This window comes from Cottoperca gobio, chromosome 14, assembly GCF_900634415.1.
Source record: "Cottoperca gobio chromosome 14, fCotGob3.1, whole genome shotgun sequence".
NCBI classification, from domain to species: Eukaryota; Metazoa; Chordata; class Actinopteri; order Perciformes; family Bovichtidae; genus Cottoperca; species Cottoperca gobio.
This window is the reverse complement of record NC_041368.1, coordinates 25,232,871-25,255,370: the sequence shown is the minus strand read 5'-3', so window position 1 is coordinate 25,255,370 and position 22,500 is coordinate 25,232,871. Positions and strand designations below refer to the sequence as shown.

General features: G+C 42.4%; 3 protein-coding genes and 1 non-coding gene across 5 annotated transcripts; 3 read left to right on the top strand and 1 right to left on the bottom strand.

Annotated features, from left to right (window-relative positions):
- The first annotated feature begins 318 nt into the window (after positions 1-318).
- On the top strand, positions 319-7,488 carry fam53c (family with sequence similarity 53 member C). Of its 2 annotated transcripts, XM_029448222.1 has the most exons (6): positions 703-719; positions 2,421-2,538; positions 3,504-3,847; positions 4,702-4,759; positions 4,993-5,990; positions 6,211-7,488. In XM_029448222.1, the coding sequence occupies exons 4-6, from the start codon at positions 4,753-4,755 to the stop codon at positions 6,517-6,519; spliced, it is 1,314 nt and encodes a 437-aa protein (XP_029304082.1). In that variant the 5' UTR covers positions 703-719; positions 2,421-2,538; positions 3,504-3,847; positions 4,702-4,752; the 3' UTR covers positions 6,520-7,488. The 2 variants fall into 2 exon arrangements, with proteins under 2 accessions (XP_029304081.1, XP_029304082.1); XM_029448221.1 differs by lacking the exon at positions 2,421-2,538 and having other exon boundaries at positions 319-719.
- A 6,564-nt stretch (positions 7,489-14,052) lies between these two features.
- Positions 14,053-14,841, bottom strand: LOC115018945 (heat shock protein beta-11-like). Its single transcript, XM_029448223.1, has one exon. It carries the CDS (start codon positions 14,804-14,806, stop codon positions 14,186-14,188), a length of 621 nt encoding a protein of 206 aa, XP_029304083.1. The 5' UTR covers positions 14,807-14,841; the 3' UTR covers positions 14,053-14,185.
- Positions 14,842-16,705: 1,864 nt separating this feature from the next.
- trnaa-agc (transfer RNA alanine (anticodon AGC)) lies at positions 16,706-16,778 on the top strand. The gene has a single exon. It is a non-coding gene; the product is annotated as a tRNA-Ala (tRNA).
- Positions 16,779-17,401: 623 nt separating this feature from the next.
- Positions 17,402-20,166, top strand: LOC115019415 (early growth response protein 1-like). Its single transcript, XM_029448966.1, has 2 exons — positions 17,402-17,963; positions 18,735-20,166. Exons 1-2 carry the CDS (start codon positions 17,537-17,539, stop codon positions 19,736-19,738), a joined length of 1,431 nt encoding a protein of 476 aa, XP_029304826.1. The 5' UTR covers positions 17,402-17,536; the 3' UTR covers positions 19,739-20,166.
- The last annotated feature ends 2,334 nt before the right edge of the window (positions 20,167-22,500 follow it).

The window sequence follows — 22,500 nt, the reverse complement described above, 5'->3', positions numbered from 1 at the left end:
CTTTCTTCTTCTACGGACTCTAAAGATGTTGGATGGTATAGAGCCCCCCCCCCCCCCCCCCTTTTCAGTGGATAAAAAGACCCCAAATAAACGCTAAATGACCCAAACGTGACGCAAAGTGACCCCCAAACTCAGTTTTAATTTTTCGGGATGCCAGGTCGTCATTTTGAAACGCGACGTCGATATTTAGTTGTGATGACTTGCAGGATGTTTCTCACTGGAGCTGCTGTAAACTACAACTCCCATCATCCTTCAGTGTTGCAGCTCTTATATTCTGACACTTTCACTCACAATATATTTGTAAACGTTATATTGCTGTTTGAATAACGCTGTGTGAGCGGCGTGAGTGTGGCAGGTGCTGTGCGGGTGATGCGGTGCAGCGCCGCCCCTCCTCCTCCTGCCTGGCACCGTAAATGTTATTTATGAATGCCTACCGCTCACGGGCGTGTGCGCGCAGATCCGTTATTATTATGTTTTAATAATTACGACACTCTGGACATTAATTGCAGCCGATTCTAAGGTTCGTCTCGGACCCCGTGGTGCCCGCTGTGTGCGGTTAAATCCAGACTTTAATTCATTTTGGTCGGTTTGGCGCTGACAGCGGCGGCGCGGCAGGCGAAGCGGTGCTCTTTAATAATACTGGGTCAATACAGCGAGTACCGCCGCGGTGTGCCGGCCCGCTGCATCACCGGAGCCGCTTCACCCCGTCACCCGACAAGGTAAGCATGCCAGCCGGCCGAGGGAGCGACACGACCGCTTGTTTAATGGTCGCTAGCTAGTCCGGGCTGATCATCCCGCAGCATCCCGCCGTGTTTTCCTCCTCACACGCCGCTCAGAGAGCTCACAGGCCGGCCAGACGGTATCATCATCCCGTCATTATTATTGTTAGCTGCCGCTGGTTCTGGGTAAGAATGAGCCTTCGAGGCAAGCGGGTCTATTCAGAAATAACCCCTGTCAGGTAAACTCCGGAGGAGGGAGGCGAAACGAGAACATCCCGGGCGATATTTACCGGGTTTGTTTTGCGGCTAACGCTGCTAGCATGCTAACGCTGGGCAGGTCAGTTAGCCACCGTTAGCTTAGCGCGCTGCTGCCCCTGGATGCAGCCAGGCAGGCGGCCGGTGTAGCTCCCTGTTAGCCCCGCAGACCCGCGGCGCACAGCGGCCCCAGTCCCCGGGACTCGGTGAGGCTGTGGCGGGGAAACTATTCTCAGTCAGCCGTTTTGTTTCAGCGACCAAAATGGCTGAATTTATTGTGCCGACCTTGACAGTAATAATGACATATTATTTATAGCACGCTAACTGTCCAGGTGATGCAAACGGCTCCATTAAAGCCACACATGTGAATCATTTATTTTATACACGTAGTTTATGTATTTAAAAACGCACGATGACATTCAGACATTTATTCTGCACTCAAACGGGGAAAACAGCCACATCGGGTGTTTTAGCATCGCTCATTGAAAACAATAGGATGTGTTAGCCACAAGCTAGCAGCAGCCGGAGCTGCCCAGCGGCCTCAGCCAGTCCGGCATCAGAGGGGGAGAGGCGGCTGTGCTCGCGCTGCACAATGGCCTCCACTGCCAGGGACAGCCCGTCATCCCCACACTGTGCCATTATTTAACCACAGCAACCCACGTGTTTACTGGCCCCCAGTAACACCCGGAGCCCCCGACACTGGAGGCGTTAAAGGTTTAAAGCCCCTCAGTGACCGTGTGTGGCCCCTAACCTCGTTAGTGCAGGAGCCACACTCCATGTGTTGACATGTTGCTGAGGGCTGCACACAACCTTATTAACCTTATTATAATAAAATGTCCATCGCAGTCCTGATGTCTTTAAATGTCTTTATATTCACTTTGATGTAAAACAGAGAAAACAGACTTTAAAGACATTTCTGCAGGAAACGTGAGTTCAGAGTCTGGATTATTATATTATATTATTATAAGTCCAGGCACATATAAAGGACTGCAGCAGCCAAACATAGAATAATAATAATATAAAATACCATAACAAATGTGTACAATAAGTACTATGTGCAATATAACTACTAGAAATAAAAAATATTGATCAAAATAGATGTTCCACCTGAAACAGCCGATGTGTTGCGTTTGGGTGTCATCACGTAAATAACAGACTCAGAACTTATTTGATCCCCGCGGGAGGAATTTGGTTTTGTTACAGTTGCTCCATTTTAGAATAAAATATATAAACATGGAGAATTTAAAGTAAAATGTGCACATTGTACTACTATATGTAACAATACATATGTGTATTACTATATACACACCGTAGTGTACGTAAGAGACATAAGTAATGCTTGAAACGTGCAGTATAATACAGTATACATTTAAAAGGGTTATTGTGAGTATAAACTGACACTCCGTCCATTTACATTTATTTTTACACTATTTTCATTAAAAAAAGACGTCGACGCTTCAAATGTCTCGTTATGAAATGTGCCAAAGATCTTCCTGTGGATCGATGAGCAGCAGGAGAAATATAGGAACTGATTCTGTTACAAGTGACGTCTTCACGTGTCCAGGTTAGTCCGAAGGTGTAAATCCTCATCAAATATTTAAAGAAAATTACATGTAATTATCACAATAGTTGCTGATTTAATTTCCGCTGAATCGACTATTTGTTGCAGCTGTAAATGTTGATGTATTTACATTTTTATTACCCTGTCTGCCGATTGAATGTGGGCAACGGTCCCAAAATGTTCTCTGAGATAATTGGTCTGTGGTAATATAATTAATGTACTTCTGTTTTGTACTCTTGTTGTAATATTCAAGTTGTAAACTTTCCATGGGAATAAACGGGAAATGATAAGATATTTACAGATCTGAGGATTCTGGTTCTCACGCTTTGCACTCGTCAGTTAAATGTGATGACCACAACGTGCCATGAGAACAGTGTTATTAGGACCTCGCTTTCACCTGCAGCAATTCATCTCATAGTTTGTTTACGTTTTGCCTTATTATTTTTCCTAAATTCATTTGCGTTGAATCAGATCCGACATCACGGAGACGTTAATGTTTTCTAGCATTGCCACGAAGTGTTCTTCATTGTTTCTTAGTAACAATAATAAACTTAACACAGCCTTTCATTGGGCTCATAGTGCGCGTCCTTAGCATCCCTCACAGCCCTCAGTGAAACCAGACAGTTAGCAACTAGCGAGATGCTAACGCAGGTTCCATTGAGATAATTCTAACGTTATCATGATGCGTTCAAATGTAATCTTGTAAAATGTAGTTTTTGGTGAGAAACTTGAATAAATAAAGTTGTTGGAAGGAGATGTTTTCACAGCAATATAAATGAGATATTAGAGGGAGTTACGCCCCCACCTGTCACTCAAAGCAGCCCCTAATAATGCGTAACTTTAATCCTTTATATCATGTGGGGGAAGGTTTACACTTATTGTGTTTGTTTGGGGTCTTTACTACCTCCTGGCCTCTCAGGGGTCTCGGGTCGTTTATATTAATGTGTGCGTCTCTCCTTCCTCTGCAGGTGCGTTGCCGGGGGCAACAGCTGACCGACGATGTCCTTGTGAGAGTGGGCGGGGCTACCTGGCCCTGAGGTAAGGAGGAGGCGGAGTCTCAGCCCTCGGCCCCTCCCCCCTCTCCTCTTGCGACAGACCCTACGGACACACACACACTAACGGGTGTGGCTCTCCCCTCACTCGTCCTCCTCCCCTCTCCTCCCCGCTCTCTCCCTCTCCTCTCCCCCTCTCCTCCCCCGTCTCCCCCCTCGGCCCCGTCCCCTGCCACCATGCTGTGGTCCCACTGCTGGGGGAGAGCCTGAGGAAGCAGACTCTGGAAGGCGACCCTGCTCAGCCAGGGGACTTCTACCTGGTGAGTGTCCCCTGCAGCCTCCATGTCCGAGGCCTTTCATTGAATGATTACTCGATTATTAAAAGGCGTTAGTGATGTCACAATATCCAATACTTCGGTACCTGTTGATGCCAAAATTCTAAAAACTCAACGCTACTTGTTTCTACAGTACGGCAGGTACCGTCGGGGTCCCGCAGGAAACTCACTATTTACTAGCGACACGCCCCTTTAGTTCCTGATAATGCTACACGATGAACAACAACTCTGTGTTGAAATCCACAGGAGAGCTAGCTAACGTTAGCTGTTAGCTGTTAGCAGCCAATGAATGGGCAGCAGAATGCTTGTCTAAATGAGGTTCCATTAAGTTATATTATGGTGCGTTTGAGCTCTACCAGTAAAAATGAGTACTGGCTGAATGTCAATTATAAAGTTATCATGATGTGTTCAATGTAATCTTGTAAAATGTAGTTTTTGGTGAGAAAGTAGTTTGAAGATGTTTTGAATATAAAACAGATGTTAGATGAACTCTGAGCTTCTGAAGTGATGAAGTGATGAAGGACGTTGAGTTCATGGACTTATTGTTGGTTTACTGTGGTATTGAATTGGTATCAGGAATCTAGGAATTTCTCTGGTGTTGGTATCGACTACAACATTTCTGGCCGCGTGACGTCTCTAGTTTGTTTCTTGTTGCAGCTCTAACTCACAGAAACTGACTGCAGTCCAGTTTTTACTCTTCGGAGCTAAATCCTCTGAATTCCTGTTTGAGTCCTTGAACTGAGCGTACAGAGAAACATACAGTGATTCCCAGAGGTTTTATATTCCAGATGTTTTCATCAGTCCGTCTCTACTTGATATTAAACTCTTTTGTCTTTCAGTCCCTGCTGGACCCGAAAACCCTCGCAGAGTGCTGGCCCCCAGATGGCTTGATGCCTGGTGAGTGTTCCACATTCAAAGGTTACTTGTAATTAAAGGAACAAAAGCGACACTGAGTCCTAAACCCCGACATGAGCGTTAGCACGAGACCACACAGGCGGTCGGGGACGTTAAACGTCATCAGGCTAACGAGAGCTGCCTTTAGCTTCGTGTTGGCGACCGGCTGTAGATCCTTTATATCATCATCGTTTGTGCTGAACAAAGTGTGTGTGTGTGTGTGTGTGTCCTCTCAGAGAGCAGCTACTGGCAGCTCTGCCCTCCCTCCAAGTCCGGCCTGCAGGGGGGGTTACTGAGCTCTAGTTTCCCCCCGGGCCCCGTGCCTCTGGTGCCCCCAGATGCTCACCTGCAGGAGGGGGGCGACCCCCTGGACGGCGCCCCCTCTCAGCCGCAGCAGCACCGGCCCCTGGCGCCCAGCACCTCAGCGTCCGAGCTGTGCCTCCCCGGAGCGCCGGCGGTCCTTCCCGGCCCTGGGCCCCCTCCGCCTCCTCCCCCGCCCCCCAAACGGCACTGCCGCTCGCTGTCGGTGCCCGAGGATCTGTCACGCTGCCGGTACACGTGGCGGCCCAGCGCCTCGCGGGTCTGGACTCCTGTCAGTCGCCAGCAGTGCCATGGCGGAATGGGGGGAGGGGTCACAGGTGGGGGAGCAGGGGGTATAGGGGCGGGTGCGGCGGGGGGAGGAGCCTGTCCTCTCCGCGCTCCCAGCTCCTCTCTAAACTCGTCGCTGCACTCCTCGTCCAGCCCCACCTTCTTCAGCCTGGCACTGTCTCCGGACTCGCCGCTGCCCTGGAGCTTCCCCTGGGACCCCAGCGAGGCGGCGGCGGGGGGAGGAGCCTGCTGCTGCTTCTTCCCCTCCCCCTCCTCCTGCTCCTCCTCGCCCTCCCCCCTCCACCCGCCTCCCCCTCCTCAGAGGCGTTTCTCCCTCTCTCCAGTGCTCATCAGAGACTCGGCAGCCTCCACGTTCCTGCCTCCGCCCCCCGTGCCGAGCCATGTGGCCCCACGCCCGCCGAGCTGCTCGGCCGTGGCCGGGGTGCCCGTGGGGGGCCCGGTGCCCGCCTCGCCCTCTTCGGCCTGCAGCACGCCATCATCTCTGCGACGCAGTCTGCCGCCACAGCTGCCGCGCTGCCACTCGCAGCCCTGCGACCTGCTGCTGCTCAAACCTGGTCTGAAGAGGCGCCGCGACCCCGACAGGCCCTGCGCCAGACCCGTCCTCGACTTCACCAAGATGACTCAGGTACTGTGACATAACGGCTCGTACTTTACAGGGCTTTTATTTTGAAACTCCCCTTGGTATTGTCTGCTTTTATTTTGAAATGTCTTCTTTGTTATTAAGTTTGACACACAATTGAAATAAAAACAGGCAGTTTTGTTTATATTTATTTTTTGATAAGATTTGTAATATTGAGCTCTGAGTTCAGACGTTTCTCCTGATGACTTCCCGTGTTCTTCCTCAGACCCGCAGCATCGACCCGCAGTGTCTGGAGCGCGGCGGCGGCAGGCTGGCCTGCGGCGGTGACGTCTGCATGGGCATGGAGTCCTTCATGAGCGACTTCCGGGGCTCCTGCTCGCCGGCCGAGTGCCTGGGCCGGACGAGCATCGGCCCGCTGAGCGAGAGCGACGAGGAGTGCCGCGAGGACGAGGAGGACGAGGAGGAGGACGACTGCGAGGAGGAGGAGGAGGCGCAGGAGCGCGAGGCGGCGCAGCAGGCGGTGTTTGAGAGGGATTGTACAGAACTCGACTTGAACTTGATAGAAGAAAACTGAGGCATTTGTAAATGGAAGGCTGTTCTCTGTTTTTTTATTTAGTTTTTGAATTGCCCCCCCCTCCATCGTCTCAACACTCCTTGCCACCAATCAGCAAGGCTCTCAGGAACAACACCTTCTCTCATTGGATGAGCTGGGGGAAAGGAGCTGGTTGAGGACGACAGTGATGATGTGACTACCGGCCGGACTCTGCGCTGTGCGATAAAGTTTTTACAGTGAGAGTAACTCTGGTCGCCTGAACGGGGGAATCCTGACCTCCAGGCCCCCCCCCCACGACCTCTGCAGCGGCAGCGTGCAGGTAGCTGCAGATGCGTCGGGGCGTCTTCCAACACACAGCTACTGAGTCTGTAACACACTTCAGTCTGCCCGCGGCGCCCACCTGACACACCATCACCACGCCCACCACACACACACACACGCACACACACACACGCACACACACACACACACACACGCACGCACGCACACACACACACCAGACCTCAAACTGCTGACTGTAATCTGCTCGTCACACAAACATTTTTGGAGACAATAGTTTCATCATAACGTTGATATTTTAAATCAACATTCGAATGCTGCAAAAACACTTTTGTTTTGGTGTCTAACCTTCAAAATAAAAGCACAAAAGTTTAGAACCTTAACAAATCTGTACTTTGAAAAGGATTAGTGCCGTACTGAATGTTTTATTTATTTACACTAAAAGCTTCTGTTGAGGTTTTTTAGATGAAGCTTTTACTGTCATCACTAAAAAATAAAAATCTAAATCCTTAATTTAAACTCTTCCTGAATATAAGTGGTCAGTGCGTGGTGTCAGTGTTTGGATCACAGAGTCCGAAACAATCTTCCACAGAAAGCACTGGATCTAACTCTACTGATAGTTTACTACTCATACTATTATAATACTGATACTATTATAATACTGATACTATTATAATACTGATACTATTATAATACTGATAATATTATAATACTGATACTATTATAATACTGATACTATTATAATACTGATAATATTATAATACTGATACTATTATAATACTGATACTATTATAATACTGATAATATTATAATACTGTTAATATTATAATACTGATACTATTATAATACTGATACTATTATAATACTGATAATATTATAATACTGTTAATATTATAATACTGATACTATTATAATACTGATACTATTATAATACTGATAATATTATAATACTGATAATATTATAATACTGATACTATTATAATACTGATACTATTATAATACTGATAATATTATAATACTGATACTATTATAATACTCATACTATTATAATACTGATACTATTATAATACTGTTAATATTATAATACTGATACTATTATAATACTGATACTATTATAATACTGATAATATTATAATACTGATAATATTATAATACTGATACTATTATAATACTGATAATATTATAATACTGATACTATTATAATACTGATACTATTATAATACTGATAATATTATAATACTGATTACTATTATAATACTGATACTATTATAATACTGTTAATATTATAATACTGATACTATTATAATACTGATACTACTTAATATTATAATACTTATACTATTATAATACTGTTAATATTATAATACTGATACTATTATAATACTGATACTATTATAATACTGATAATATTATAATACTGTTAATATTATAATACTCATACTATTATAATACTGATAATATTATAATACTGATACTATTATAATACTGATACTATTATAATACTGTTAATATTATAATACTGTTAATATTATAATACTCATACTATTATAATACTGATAATATTATAATACTGATAATATTATAATACTGTTAATATTATAATACTGATACTATTATAATACTGTTAATATTATAATACTCATACTATTATAATACTGATAATATTATAATACTGTTAATATTATAATACTCATACTATTATAATACTGATACTATTATAATACTGTTAATATTATAATACTGTTAATATTATAATACTCATACTATTATAATACTGATATTATTATAATACTGTTAATATTATAATACTGTTAATATTATAATACTGATATTATTATAATACTGTTAATATTATAATACTGTTAATATTATAATACTCATACTATTATAATACTGATAATATTATAATACTGATACTATTATAATACTGATAATATTATAATACTGTTAATATTATAATACTCATACTATTATAATACTGATACTATTATAATACTGATACTATTATAATACTGTTAATATTATAATACTGATACTATTATAATACTGTTAATATTATAATACTGATACTATTATAATACTGATACTATTATAATACTGTTAATATTATAATACTGATACTATTATAATACTGTTAATATTATAATACTGTTAATATTATAATACTGATACTATTATAATACTGTTAATATTATAATACTGATAATATTATAATACTGATAATATTATAATACTGTTAATATTATAATACTGTTAATATTATAATACTGATACTATTATAATACTGATACTATTATAATACTGTTAATATTATAATACTGTTAATATTATAATATTATAATACTGTTAATATTATAATACTGATACTATTATAATACTGATACTATTATAATACTGTTAATATTATAATACTGTTAATATTATAATACTGATAATATTATAATACTGATACTATTATAATACTGTTAATATTATAATACTGATACTATTATAATACTGTTAATATTATAATACTGATACTATTATAATACTGATAATATTATAATACTGATATTATAATACTGATACTATTATAATACTGTTAATATTATAATACTGTTAATATTATAATACTGATACTATTATAATACTGATACTATTATAATACTGTTAATATTATAATACTGATACTATTATAATACTGTTAATATTATAATACTGATACTATTATAATACTGATAATATTATAATACTGATAATATTATAATACTGATAATATTAGTGTAATCTTTATCTGACACTACACACGTACATTAAATCTCCTGTATTAACTCACAGAAACATAAATTACATTTAAAGAACCAAATGAACAGAAACCTCAAAAGAAGCTTCATATGTTAAAAACATTGTTTATTACCAATGAGAAAGTTTTCTGCACGATTAATCACAATCCATTTTCAAAATGGTGGAAGCTTATTTCAGTTCGATCGACTAAAGGTGGAGCTCTATCTTAACGTCCTGATGTTGTGTTTTTCAGAATAAAATGAATCTCAAATAGAGAATTATTTTATTTGAGCAAAACATTTTTCACTTTGTGACCGAGGAGTTATTTATCAACCTTTCAGAGAGTCTGGTGCCACACGCACACGCACACGCACACACACACACACACACACGGGCGTGGTGATGCGTTCAGGGTCGCTGCGGTCTCGTGCCCCGTCAGGCTCCAGGTAGCCACTGATGCTGTTGTTCACCTGAGTGTTCACACATTCCTTCACTGCACACAGTTCATCCACTCGTGTGTGTGTGTGTGTGTGTGTGTGTGTGTGTGTGTGTGTGTGTGTGTGTGTGTGTGTGTGTGTGACATCCTGAACCCTCCTGGTGGTTTTGTGTCCAGATTATATCCAGATATCCACATTTTATTTCCGCGTTCAGTTTGTGTTGTCCTTCGTTAAGTGGACGCGATGATGGAAAGATAATCACTATTATTTATTTTACTCACAGCAGAAGTACATTTTATATCAGATTACAGCCCATAATGAGCCGATGTTGGTACTTTAAGTTTATTTTGATGCTAATACTTTTGAAATTGTACTAAAATACTAAAATAATTGTTTTAATGAATAACTTTCCACAATAATCTGAACATTCAAGCTAACTGTACGTTTTCAATAATCTGCTTCATATAATGAATTTACAGAAGAAGTTAAATCATATTTCAGGTGCGTTTATTCTCTTATCTGGATTTAATCTTGATGTTAAAAACCACCAGGTGTGAATGTGATGTCTGAAAATGCTCGCAGGTTATAATGTGATTTCATCTTTTTTATTTCCGCTTGAAACCCCATAAAAAAGAAGAACTGCACGTTTAAGGCGTCCGAACCTTTGACAGCGTTTCACTGAGCGTCCAGCTGCACTAAAGTTGTTTTACATATTTTAGCTTTTTCTACTGAGAATCACATTCCTGCTGATCACGAAAAAATCCTCATTTCTATGAAAGTCAACCTGCAGTGAGATAATCCGTCACAGTCGGTTTCATTCAGAGCTCAGTTAAATTCTGGATCCACAGGAAAGAAATTAGGATTTTGATAATTGATAAATCCTTTCAGTCATTTTTTGAGCAGAAATAGTGAAATAATTCCAATATTTTCTGATTCCAGCCTCTCTTCTTAGTGTAAACTAAATGTATTCGGGTATTTAAGGACGTCTTGTTTGGCTCTGAAGTCGTGATGGCCTCGCAATGTAAACAACAGTGAAAAATAAAGCGTGTATCCACCACATGATTCGGATCCACTCCTAAATGTAAAATGTTCTCAGGAGAGTAGTTCTTCTGTAATCCTGTTGACAAACAAACCGAACCAAAAAACAACGTGATGCATTCAAGGACACTCTTAATGTCCGAGAGTTAAGAGTCAGATGCTGAAGAAAAGCATCTACGAGCGATGTTAGAGACTAAAACCCAGAAGACAATCATCAAGTAAACGGGAATATTATTTTGAAAAGATCATGTTTGTAAAATAAAACGTGTCGAAATGTCCCTGAATGCACCATAAAAAGATAAGATTCAAGACTAAAAAGTAAAAAAATGTTGACTGTGAAGGATTATCGTCATTTATTTATAATTGTGGCAACTTTACTGTTAAATTTTCAGATGTTTTGTTTAAACTCAACAGCAGCGAAGTCACTTTGTAAAAGATTGTTTTTGTGTTAGCGAGTTTTATTCAGAGGGTTTCAGTTTGTGTGATTGTTTCTTCTTCTCTGTCTAATGTCAGCCGTCACATTGTTGAGGGGGAAAATCAAAAAAAAAAAGTATTTTTGAACTGAAAAACATCTTCTCGCACTGTTAACAGGAAGAGTTCAACATTTTGAGAAACTCTTTTTAAGATGAGGTTAAAGTTTGCTGTAAGCTAACATGTTAGCTTCACATGCTATCAATCAGAAACTATAACTTAAGGCTCAGTTCACCCGAATTTACAAAACGATTGGGATTGAAAGATCACATTTAAAAGAAAACTGTAAACCACATCTACACACAATGTCCCTGTAACACACACACATACAGTATCCCTGTAACACACACACATACAGTGTCCCTGTAACACACACATACAAACACTGTCCCTGTAACACACGCATATAAACAGTGTCCCTGTAACACACATCAAGAACTAGCATAGGTGACGCTGCGTCAGGCTTTTGACTTACGTAGGTGGGCGTGGTTTCATCTAAATTGGGTTGGAAAAACGATAGACATGTCCCCGTAACACACAGGGTCCCCGTAACACACATACACACAGGGTCCCCGTAACACACATAGACATAGTGTACTCGTAACACATACACACAGGGTCCCTGTAACACACATACACATAGTGTACTCGTAACACATACACACAGGGTCCCCGTAACACACATACACATAGTGTCCCCGTAACACATATACACACAGGGTCCCCGTAACACACATACACATAGTGTCCCCCGTAACACATACACACAGGGTCCCCGTATCACACATACACACAGTGTCCCCGTAACACACATACACATAGTGTCCCCGTAACACACATACACATAGTGTCCCCGTAACACACCCACACAGTGTCCCCGTATCACACTTAAACAGACAGCCCTCTCCACGCTCCCTCCTGGTTTGTCGGTTTGTTTCTGTTCATCGCTTCATAACGCCCAACATAAGCCTTAACTGAACATAATCTATTATTCTGTAAATCAAAACGTTAAAAAGAAAAAAAAGGAAAAGACTAAACTTACGGAGAAGAAAAGGAAATGTGTACTGTAGCTGTTAAACTTGTAGTCCCTCTGTTCATTATTTTCTGCTGTTTTTTCTTAATATTTCTAATCTGATGTCTGAGCGTGACGAGGTGTCGGCGATGACCGCATCGTGTTTGAAAAAATAAAAAATAAGCTTCAGGACGTTCGAGGAGCTTAAAAACGGAGAAGCAGTCGTGTACAAAGTTAGCGGAGAGACTCGGACATCTCTTGTCTTTTAGAAATGTTTTTTATTGTATGTGATTAAAAAAAAGAACAATGACAACATGGCAATTTGAAAAGCAGTTTGTGAATAAATTAAGTTTATTGAGAATTATTTTACAAAGAAAGGGGAAAACTGGCGTCCTGTGTTTCTTTTCATCGCCCCATCAAGTGTCAGAAACAAGTTTACGGAAAGTTTTGACTGAAGATGTAAATCAGTATATCAGTAAATTGGTTTATGTAAATCAGTTGAGCTATTAGTATACAGCTGCAGTTTTATAAGAAAAAGACATTAGAACAATAGTTATAAGAAAAAGTCATAATGTTATGAAGCTAATGTGTCGATGTCGAGGGTCAAGTATAGTTGCAATTTTATGAAAAGTAAACATTTTACAAATAATATGAGAAAGGTCACAATACTATAAGAATTGAGTCTCAATTTCCTGAAAAGGCAAATATTACAAAAATAAAGTTAAACTGAAAATGTGTCAAATTCTCAACTTTACAAGAAAAAATTATAATAAAATGAGAATCATTTTGTAAGTAAGTCATATTATAAAGCTTATATTTTAGAGTTAAAACAAGGTGAGAATATTGTGTGAAAAAAGGTCAATAGCTCAAGAAAGTCACAATGTTGTGAGAATAATTATGATATGACAGTCCTGTTGCAATTTTATAAGAATAATATGAGAGTATAGTCGCAGTTTTATGAAAAGACGATCGATTTTACAAGAATAAAGTTGCAATTTAATGAGAAAAAAGCTTTAACTTTCAAAAAAAAGTTAAAATAACAAGAATAAAAAATGACCTTAATATAAAAAAAGAAAAATATTATGAGAATAAAGTCGCAATTTTAAGAGAAAAAAGTTATTGTGAAAAGTAACCAAAGATTATATTTTAATAATAAACTCTAAATCTTTTGAGAAAAAGATGAGAAATAATCTCAATATTCATAAAATAAAAGTTATATGAGAGTAAAGTCATAATATGACGCTTAAATTAATAAATAAAATAACTCAATATAAGAAAACACTTATTTTTTTACATCAGTGATAAATATTTATTTATAACAGTGACAGTGCATTTTAATAAAAACATGTTACAGTCACACTAAAAATAAGTTCTTTGAATAGTTAATTAGGATGCAAAACAAATGTTTTTGTCCACCAGACATCGTGTGAAGGTTCAAATTTTACCCGAAACAAATATTACTGTTGTTTTTTATGACTGGTAAATGTTGCTTGTTTATAAGATGCAATAATAAGGGAATTTTCTATATATTCTATGTTAGAAAGACGCAAGAGAAAGAGTGATAAAGACAATTTCAATTTGAAACATTACATGGAACAATACGTTCATTATAAATAGTTAATAACTAAAAATAAAAGTGCAGACTACGGAGACGTTGTCAGACGGGACGCTTCCCTCTGTGTTCAGTTCAGTTTTTCTCCACTGGGCTGCTCTGGTTCTCTGAGGACGTGATGGCCGGGGCCGAGGCGACGCTGATGGGGACAACCCTCTCCTTCCCATCATGCACCGCTCTCTCCCGGCGGGCCTGGATCTGCAGCCGGCCCCCCACCAGCGAGCAGGTGACGGCCTCGGGCTCGACGCCGTCTGGCAGGTCGAACTCTTGCCTGAACTCCTGACACCGGTAAGCGTAAGAGCCCTTCTCGTCCTCCTGCTTCTTCTCCGTGCGGCCGCTCACCCGCAGCTTCCTTCCCACCTGTTTGACCGACAGCTCCTCCGGGGAGAACTCCTTCGTGTCCAGGCTGAGGGCGAAGCTGCCACCATCCCTCGCCAGCTCCTGGAAGGCGATGGGCCTGAAGCTCCCTGTGAAGGCCGGCGAGGTCTGGTCGATCTCCTCGAAGATCTTCTGGTGCAGCATCTCCATGAACTCCATGCTCTGCCTCATCTCCTGCACGTGGCGGATCATCTCCTGCTCCATGTGGTAGAAGAGCGGCCGGGTCTCGGGCCACAGGCTGCGGACGGGCCAGTGCACGTCCAGGATAGACGGACTCATGGTGACGGGGGACGGCTGGAAGACACTGGGACACAACATCCTGGCACTGGAGGAGGAATCGGATCAGCAGCTACAGTCTGTCTGACGGCTGCTGCCCGGCTCCTTATATACACACACACACACACACACACACACACACACACACACACACACACCCTGCCGGAAAGTTCCAGCAGCATTCCTGTGTGTGTGTGTGTGTGCGCTCACTGTCTAAATGTAGCCGGCTGGTATTCTTGCTGCCGGCTGCAACATGCCGACACATCTCAGCTTTGTTCTATTTCTGCTGCAGGACATCATGTCGTGTCGTTCTTCACACACACCGAGGATGAGTCACTTCACAATAATTAACTGTTACTAATAATAATAAATAATTAACTAAAGTAGTCGTGTGTTTCTTCTTTATTTCTTATCTTCATCTGTTACGACCCCCAGAGAGGCTCCGTGCGAAAGACGTCCAATATTACCAAACAAGTCTATTAACAGAAGACTGATGGACGGACAAATAAATAAGAATCCAAAAATCGGTCCAGCGTTGGACCACGTTGCTCGACTTTCGAGTATAAAACTTCTCAAATCTTCCGCCGTTCTTCTGCATCCCTGGGGCTCAAAGAACATGCGCACTTGTGTTTTCATTAACCCTTTAACACTTAAGCCTAAAAAGCCTCAACATTTTCGCCTGGACTTTTTTGCTTATTTTGACGATAAAAAGGTCAGAAAATGTCCTGTGAGTAAGTGCTTTTGCCCATTTTCCAACAATAACTGGAACTTTCCATATCTGGCAGTCATTTACAATTTATTGCATGTTATGAGAGTGTAATAACAGTTTAAAATGAACAGAAACACAAAAGCGGAATTTGAGTTTAATGGTTTAGTGAACAGAAAACACTGCAAATGTACATGAATAAGAGATTTAACATGTTACATTTGAAGTTTGAAATGTATACAACTATATCCAGTAAAAGTTTTGAGTCTGTTACTCTTATATCTGCAAAAAGAGGCCATAAAATGGAAAATATGTCCAGGCGTTTTTCCCCACACTTCTCTCCTCTCTCAGTGTCCCTTCACATGCAGAGGTCTTGGTGGTACTGCCAATGACTGTTCCTGTTGCTCCTGTTTTCTCTGGGTCACTCAGATGAAGTTTAGATCAAATGGCCATGAACTGTCCTGTACAGTCTGGGGACATGACAGTGGCAGGGAATGACACATGGAAAATGGTTTGCTTACACCAAAAGTTGCTCATCTTTCTGCAGGTCCAAATCTGACATGTACAGCAACATGCCTGTGGACTTCTTCATTTCTTCTGGAGTTATTTCAGTCCAGATGAACTGTCCCCCTCTCTCCAGGCTTTTGGCTGCATTCTTGTTTGTGTATTCAGAGAGGAGTTTGAAAACTGCAGCATCAAAGTGGGAATAAATGTCACCTGGTGCTGGGTTTCCCATATCGAGAGGGGGTTGGACACCTGGGATCCATCATCGGGCTCTGCCTCAGTCTGCCATCTTTGATGATGTGGTGAGGGGCTTCTGTGTCTGACAGCATCACCAGATCATCCAGCATCCCCACAGCTCCATCTACAGGCCTGAATGTGATCTCTGGTGACACCTCGTGATCTCTGGTAACACCTCCTCTTCTCCAGCTCCAGCCTGCACACAGCCTCTGCTAGGACGCAGGCTACTTGAAGAAGACGCGCACATTTACACATATAAAGTACAATTACACACCTAGTACAACTTTACAGACTTGGTACACTGCTCTAAACAAGTCACCACGCAATACAAGTGTTGATTTACATACCGTCTTGCTTCCATTTGAATTAAATCCGCTGTTTTCTGGCTCTATATCTCCGCTGTGTTGTCTGTGTCTCTCCAGTGCTCTGTGTGTATTCGCTCAGAACAAAGGCGCTGTTAATTATATTCAGTCAGTGTCTACTTGGTGTCATCAGGGGGATTAGCTCAGATGGTAGAGCGCTCGCTTAGCATGCGAGAAGTAGCGGGATCGATGCCCGCATCCTCCAGGAATGTTTTCTGAAACAACGTGGAGTCGTGATTATTTAAAAGTTTTTACTGTAATTTTGTATATATTGTCCGTTTTATTGAGTACACAATGGACCTTCCCTGTGTCCTTAATAAAGTCATTATTATTCTCTTTTATTAGTTATTTTTGTATTTGATTATATCCTTATTATAGTTTATATATATATATATATATATATATATATATATATATATATATATATATATATATATATATATAAATATATATATATATATGTATATATATATATATATATATATAATATTATTCTATTCTATTATTGTTGTTGTGCTTCTGACACTTACTACAGGATCTCTCAGATCAGCTGTCCTACCGGAAGATACCCTAATAAGGCGCGTGGAAGTGATGACGCCGCTGGCCGACCTCCACGTGACATCGAGCATAAAAAAACTGAGACGAGCTGTGACGTGTCTCCGTGTTTCCGGTCATGGCTGCTCCGTGTGCGCCGGTTACCGGCTGCAGTCCGGCCGCCACACAGCAGCCGCCGCCCCGGACTGCAGCCCGCTCTCCACCGGAGCCTTCACGCTCCAGGAACCCGCAGCACAGAGAGGCAGAGAGCACCGGAGCGTGCGTGTGCAGCCCGGTGTGCACGCTCACCACTATGACCAAATATGGGCTTTCCCCTGTGCCTTATTTGGGAATGTACGTCACGCTGCAGGAGTCTTTATAAAGCCGGGAAATCCTCAGTGAAGGAACTGACAGACTCAAGTTCAACACATGAAAACAAACACAAATAAGACTTTTACATTTCTCCACGCGGGACTCCAGCGTTGGCTTCCTCCGAGCGCCGCTTCCCCCAGAAGCAGCATCCCGGGCAGAGCGCCTCTCCGCCGGGTTCAGCAGCACAGGCAAGCCCCGCTGCTCCGGAGCTCCAGGAGCGGCCGCAGAGCTACACTCCCGGCCGCCTCTCCTCACTCTTCCCACGGCTCCAGAGAGAAGATGGCAGCCACCAAAGCGGAGCTGCTGCAGATCTCCGAGCCTCTGGTCGGCCTCCCGTCGCCCCTCTCCCCGCTGGACGGGTACTACTCGAAGCTGGAGGAGCTGCACATGCTTCTGCAGAACGCAGCCGCGGGAGGCTCGCTGCTGGCGGCGTCGGCAGCCGAGGGAGCCGCGCTGCTGAGCGGGGACCCTGGGCAGTACGGAGGTGAGGAGCGTGTGCTTAGTGAATGATGCCTTAAATATACATTTAAAAAAGTTTAATACGCAGATAGAAGTACTGTGATATTTACTGCAGTAAAGCTAGCAACAAGTAAAAGTTCTGCAAAATGTTACTTAAGTAAAAGTACAAAAGTATTATCATCAAAATATACTGAAAGAATAATATGTGTTATAACTAGTAATGCATTAATTTAATGTTGGGTAGTTTAATCTGTAATAATACATCTTTATGTTTTAACAATCTGAATCTGCAAAGTAACTAAATCAAAAGTATAAAGTAGCAGAAAATAGAGAATACAGCAGATTTAAAGGAGTGTTTCACCGACTTTGTTGTAGATAGTTGACCTAATTAATGATTAATAATTAAACTCTCAGCTGATAAAACTTACAACATAAATACAATTTTACAGCACCAACAATACTTATAATACATGGTTTAAGTACAGAGTTCAGTTTAATAGCAATATGTGCATTATACTACAATCTATAACAACAAGAAATATGAAAGAATAAGACATTTAAAGAATATTTGTTACGGTGTAAATAATAATAATTCAGACAAATGGGAACTATGGTTTAGTATGAAAATAAATAAATCATTTAGTTCTAATGTAGTATAAATAAATAAATGTAGTATTAATGTTTAATGAAATTACTGTTTTGATTCAGAACAAAGGAGTTCAAAGTTAAATTATTAGTGAGAGCCAATCAGAGCGGACTTCCTGTTGACTGACTCTTCTTCTTCTCTGTTTCTCAGACTCTCTGTCGGACCTGGAGCTGCAGAGCCTCACCCCCCGCCTCCCCACTCTGGCGTACAGCGGCCGCTTCACCTTCGAGCCCGCCGGCAGCAGCAGCCTGTGGGCGGAGCCTCTGTTCAGCCTGTTCACGGGGCTGGTGAGCGTGGCTCCTCCCCCCTCCTCTTCATCATCGCTGTCACAGCCAATCAGCTGTGGCGCTGAAGACGTCACCTCAGTCTTCTCTGCGGCACCCACGTACACCTCCGTCGCCGGCTCCGACCTCCCCCCCCCGGCTGAGTCGCAGGCCTTCCCGCTGCATGTCCCGCCGCCCGCCTACCCTGCCTCCAGGTTTGGTGTGCAGATGCTCCCGGACTACCTCCTTTCGCCGCAGGACGGCGAGCTCGGCCTTCAGACGCAGAAGCTGGTGAACCCGCCGTTCACGCCGCTCTCCACCATCAGAGCCTTCTCCTCACAGATGCAGCTCGCCAAACCCAGCCGGATCAGGAAGTGCGCCGCCGGCCGGCAGTGCAAGACGCCGCCGCACGAGCGTCCGTACGCCTGCCCCGCTGACGGCTGCGACCGCCGCTTCTCCCGCTCCGACGAGCTGACTCGCCACGTCCGCGTGCACACAGGCCAGAGGCCATTCCAGTGCCGCATCTGCATGCGCAGCTTCAGCCGCAGCGACCACCTGACCACGCACATCCGCACGCACACCGGCGAGAAGCCGTTCCCCTGCGCCGAGTGCGGACGGAAGTTCGCCCGCAGCGACGAGCGCAAGAGGCACGGCAAGATCCACCAGAGACAGCGGGACCGCAAGGCCGACAGGAGCCCCTCCTCCTCCGCTGCCCTCGCCACGCCCCCCGCCTCCTCCCCCTGCTCCTCCTACTCCTCCCCCGCTCACAGCTCTGCCTCCCCCTCGCTCTTTCCCTCCTCCTGCTTCACCTCCTCCTCGTCGCCCCAGCTCTACTCCTCCTCCTGCTCCTCTCCCATGGGGAGTCCTCAGCCGGGCTCCAACGTCTGCTGACAGACAGGAAGTCCACCTGACCGTCGTGACCTTTGACCTCAGACTGAAACTTCAACGAAAAACTTAAAGTTTTTATTTTTGTGTTCGTTGAGTGGTGACGGGGTCAAAGGTCGCTGTGTTTCTGTGACCTCCTGTTTCTGCACAACAAACGTGTGGACCAGTTTTACAGACGCCGTACTCGATGTTAGAAGTTAAACCTTCACAAAAACTCTCAGGACCAAACTTCATGGACAAAACGGCAGATTTTAGGAGACTTCCCTGAATGTAAAGAGACTTTGACTTGTGTAAATAAGTGTGTACATAATGTTTACATAGTGCACGTACATGCACATATCTTTTTACCTACTGAGTAGGACGTTTGTATGTCAACAGATTTTATACTCCGTGTGCTTCCTTTTGAAAGCTTCAAGAATAAAATGTGGAAAATACAGTTGGAGCTCTTTTTTCAGACGGATGGATGATGAAGCTGAAAGCTCCAGAAGAAGAGAGTAAGAGGACCTTGAGTGGAGATTCTTTTAATCTTTTGTTTTAATAAAAAAAGGTCAAATATGAACTTTTCAGCCAAGATAGACGATATTGAAGTTTCATGAATACTGAGCGAACTGAGAGTTTATAGTAATATAATATAATATAATATAATCAGCAATACATAAATCATAATAAACTTTCAAAGTGCTTCACACAAAATAACCCAGTGTAATTACAAATTATAATAAGTTATAAATAAATAACTTTATGAGTAAATCATTTCTGGAGTTTCCCACCACAATTTTGAATCTCAATTTTTATTTTTATACATAGACACGTTTTTAGCCTGAAACCACAACATACGTTTTTAATTAGATAAAAGATTTCACAGATTATTTATTAATATATATATATATATATATATATATATATATATATATATATATATATATACATATATAGATATAGATATATTTATTAATTCATTAATAAATTAGAAGAATAAAATAATTAATACAAAATAAAAGTCGTTTTTAGGTAAATACCTAAAGTCAAAGTCAGAGTTTAAAGTTGCATTCTGCAGACACACTCCCTCTGTAATCTGTTATATGTCAGCACTAAATCCTCACTGTGTGTGTGTGTGTGTGTGTGTGTGTGTGTGTGTGTGTGTGTGTGTGTGTGTGTGTGTGTGTGTGTGTGTGTGTGTGTGTATGTGTGTGTCAGCCAATGGGATCACAGTTTATCGCCAGCTCTCTGCGGGAAGAACAGCTTCAGCCCAAATATGGTGTTTCCTGTCTCTGCAGCGGACGTCCTGGCGCCCAAATAAGGAGCTTCCTGCTGGCGGAACGCCCGGAAAGTTCTGTGTGTGTGTGTGTGTGTGTGTGTGTGTGTGTGTGTGTGTGTGAGGTAAGAACTGGACGGACAGGGACTGCAGGTCAGACTGGAGTGTGTGTGTGTGTGTGTGTGTGTGTGTGTGTGTGTGTGTGTTATATATTATATATCACTGCATGATTTATGGACAGACACATCATGTCCCGCAGATAAATTGCCATTTAAAAGTGAATAAAACGCTCCGTTAATAACAGCTGTGTCAGTGTCACAGAGGGATATTTGTGTTTCGGTAAAACAGCGCCCCCGCCAGAGCATCGATAACAGTTCAGGCAGAGAGCGGTACTGCAGCACGGCACACCGCTGCCGAGACCTTGAAGACACCGCAGAGACGGTGCAGAGCGCTGAGTGGTGTTCCTGAAAACAAGTCCCTCTCTCTGGACCAGACGGCTCAAGGGATTTTTAAGGTTTAAGGTTTTTAAGGATGACTGGACTGGAAAGAAGTTACCCCTGCGGCTTTGCCACTGTGGAGTTGTTTGACTACCTCAGTGACTTCCATCAGGGAAATTGACGATGATCCCCCATCAGCTTCCAGCTCTGCCTCAACCATAGAGGGTGTGTTAGTCGGATTCAGGAGTTCCTCAAAGTGCTCCTTCCAGCGGCCGATAACCTTCTCAGTTGAAGTCAGCAGGGTCCCACCCTTGCTGTACACAGCTTGGATGGTTCCTCGCTTCCCCCTCCTGAGGTGCCGGATGGTTTTCCAGAAGCACCTTGGTGCCGACCGAAAGTCCTTCTCCATAGCTTCTCCGAACTTCTCCCACACCCGCTGCTTTGCCTCTGACACGGCAGAAGCTGCCGCCCTTCTAGTCCTTCGGTACCCTGCAACTGTTTCCGGAGTCCTCCCGGATAACATAACCCGGAAGGACTCCTTCTTCAGTCGGACAGCTTCCCTGACCACCGGGGTCCACCACGGTGTTCGAGGGTTACCGCCCCTTGAGGCACCTACAATCAGATTATCACTACGGATGTAATGAGCACATGAGTATCTGGGAAAGTGGCGCTGTTGCTACATTTGTTAATAAATGTTACAAAGCACAAACATGAAATAAATACAATTACTTTTAATTTAATTTAAAAATGCCATTGTGGGGATAAAAAAGAACAACTAATTAACTTAAGAATAATTTCCACTGGCACAGTTTAACTCCCTTAACTTCTACCATTCTTTCTCGATGGCTGTTCTTATCACTACGGATGTAATATACTTCTGTCTACAAGCAGGATTTGGGGGGCGCTGTTTCACCCTTCGGATAAAATAAGGAGACCCCGTTTACACCTGACCAGATACACGATCTGTACATCTGCGGCTCTTTATCGAACAAAGAGGCAAACTTATTAAACGTAGGTGGGGCTGATTCTTGAACTAAATTAACGCGTTTCATTTGGTTAAATTTGGGTTTTTATGA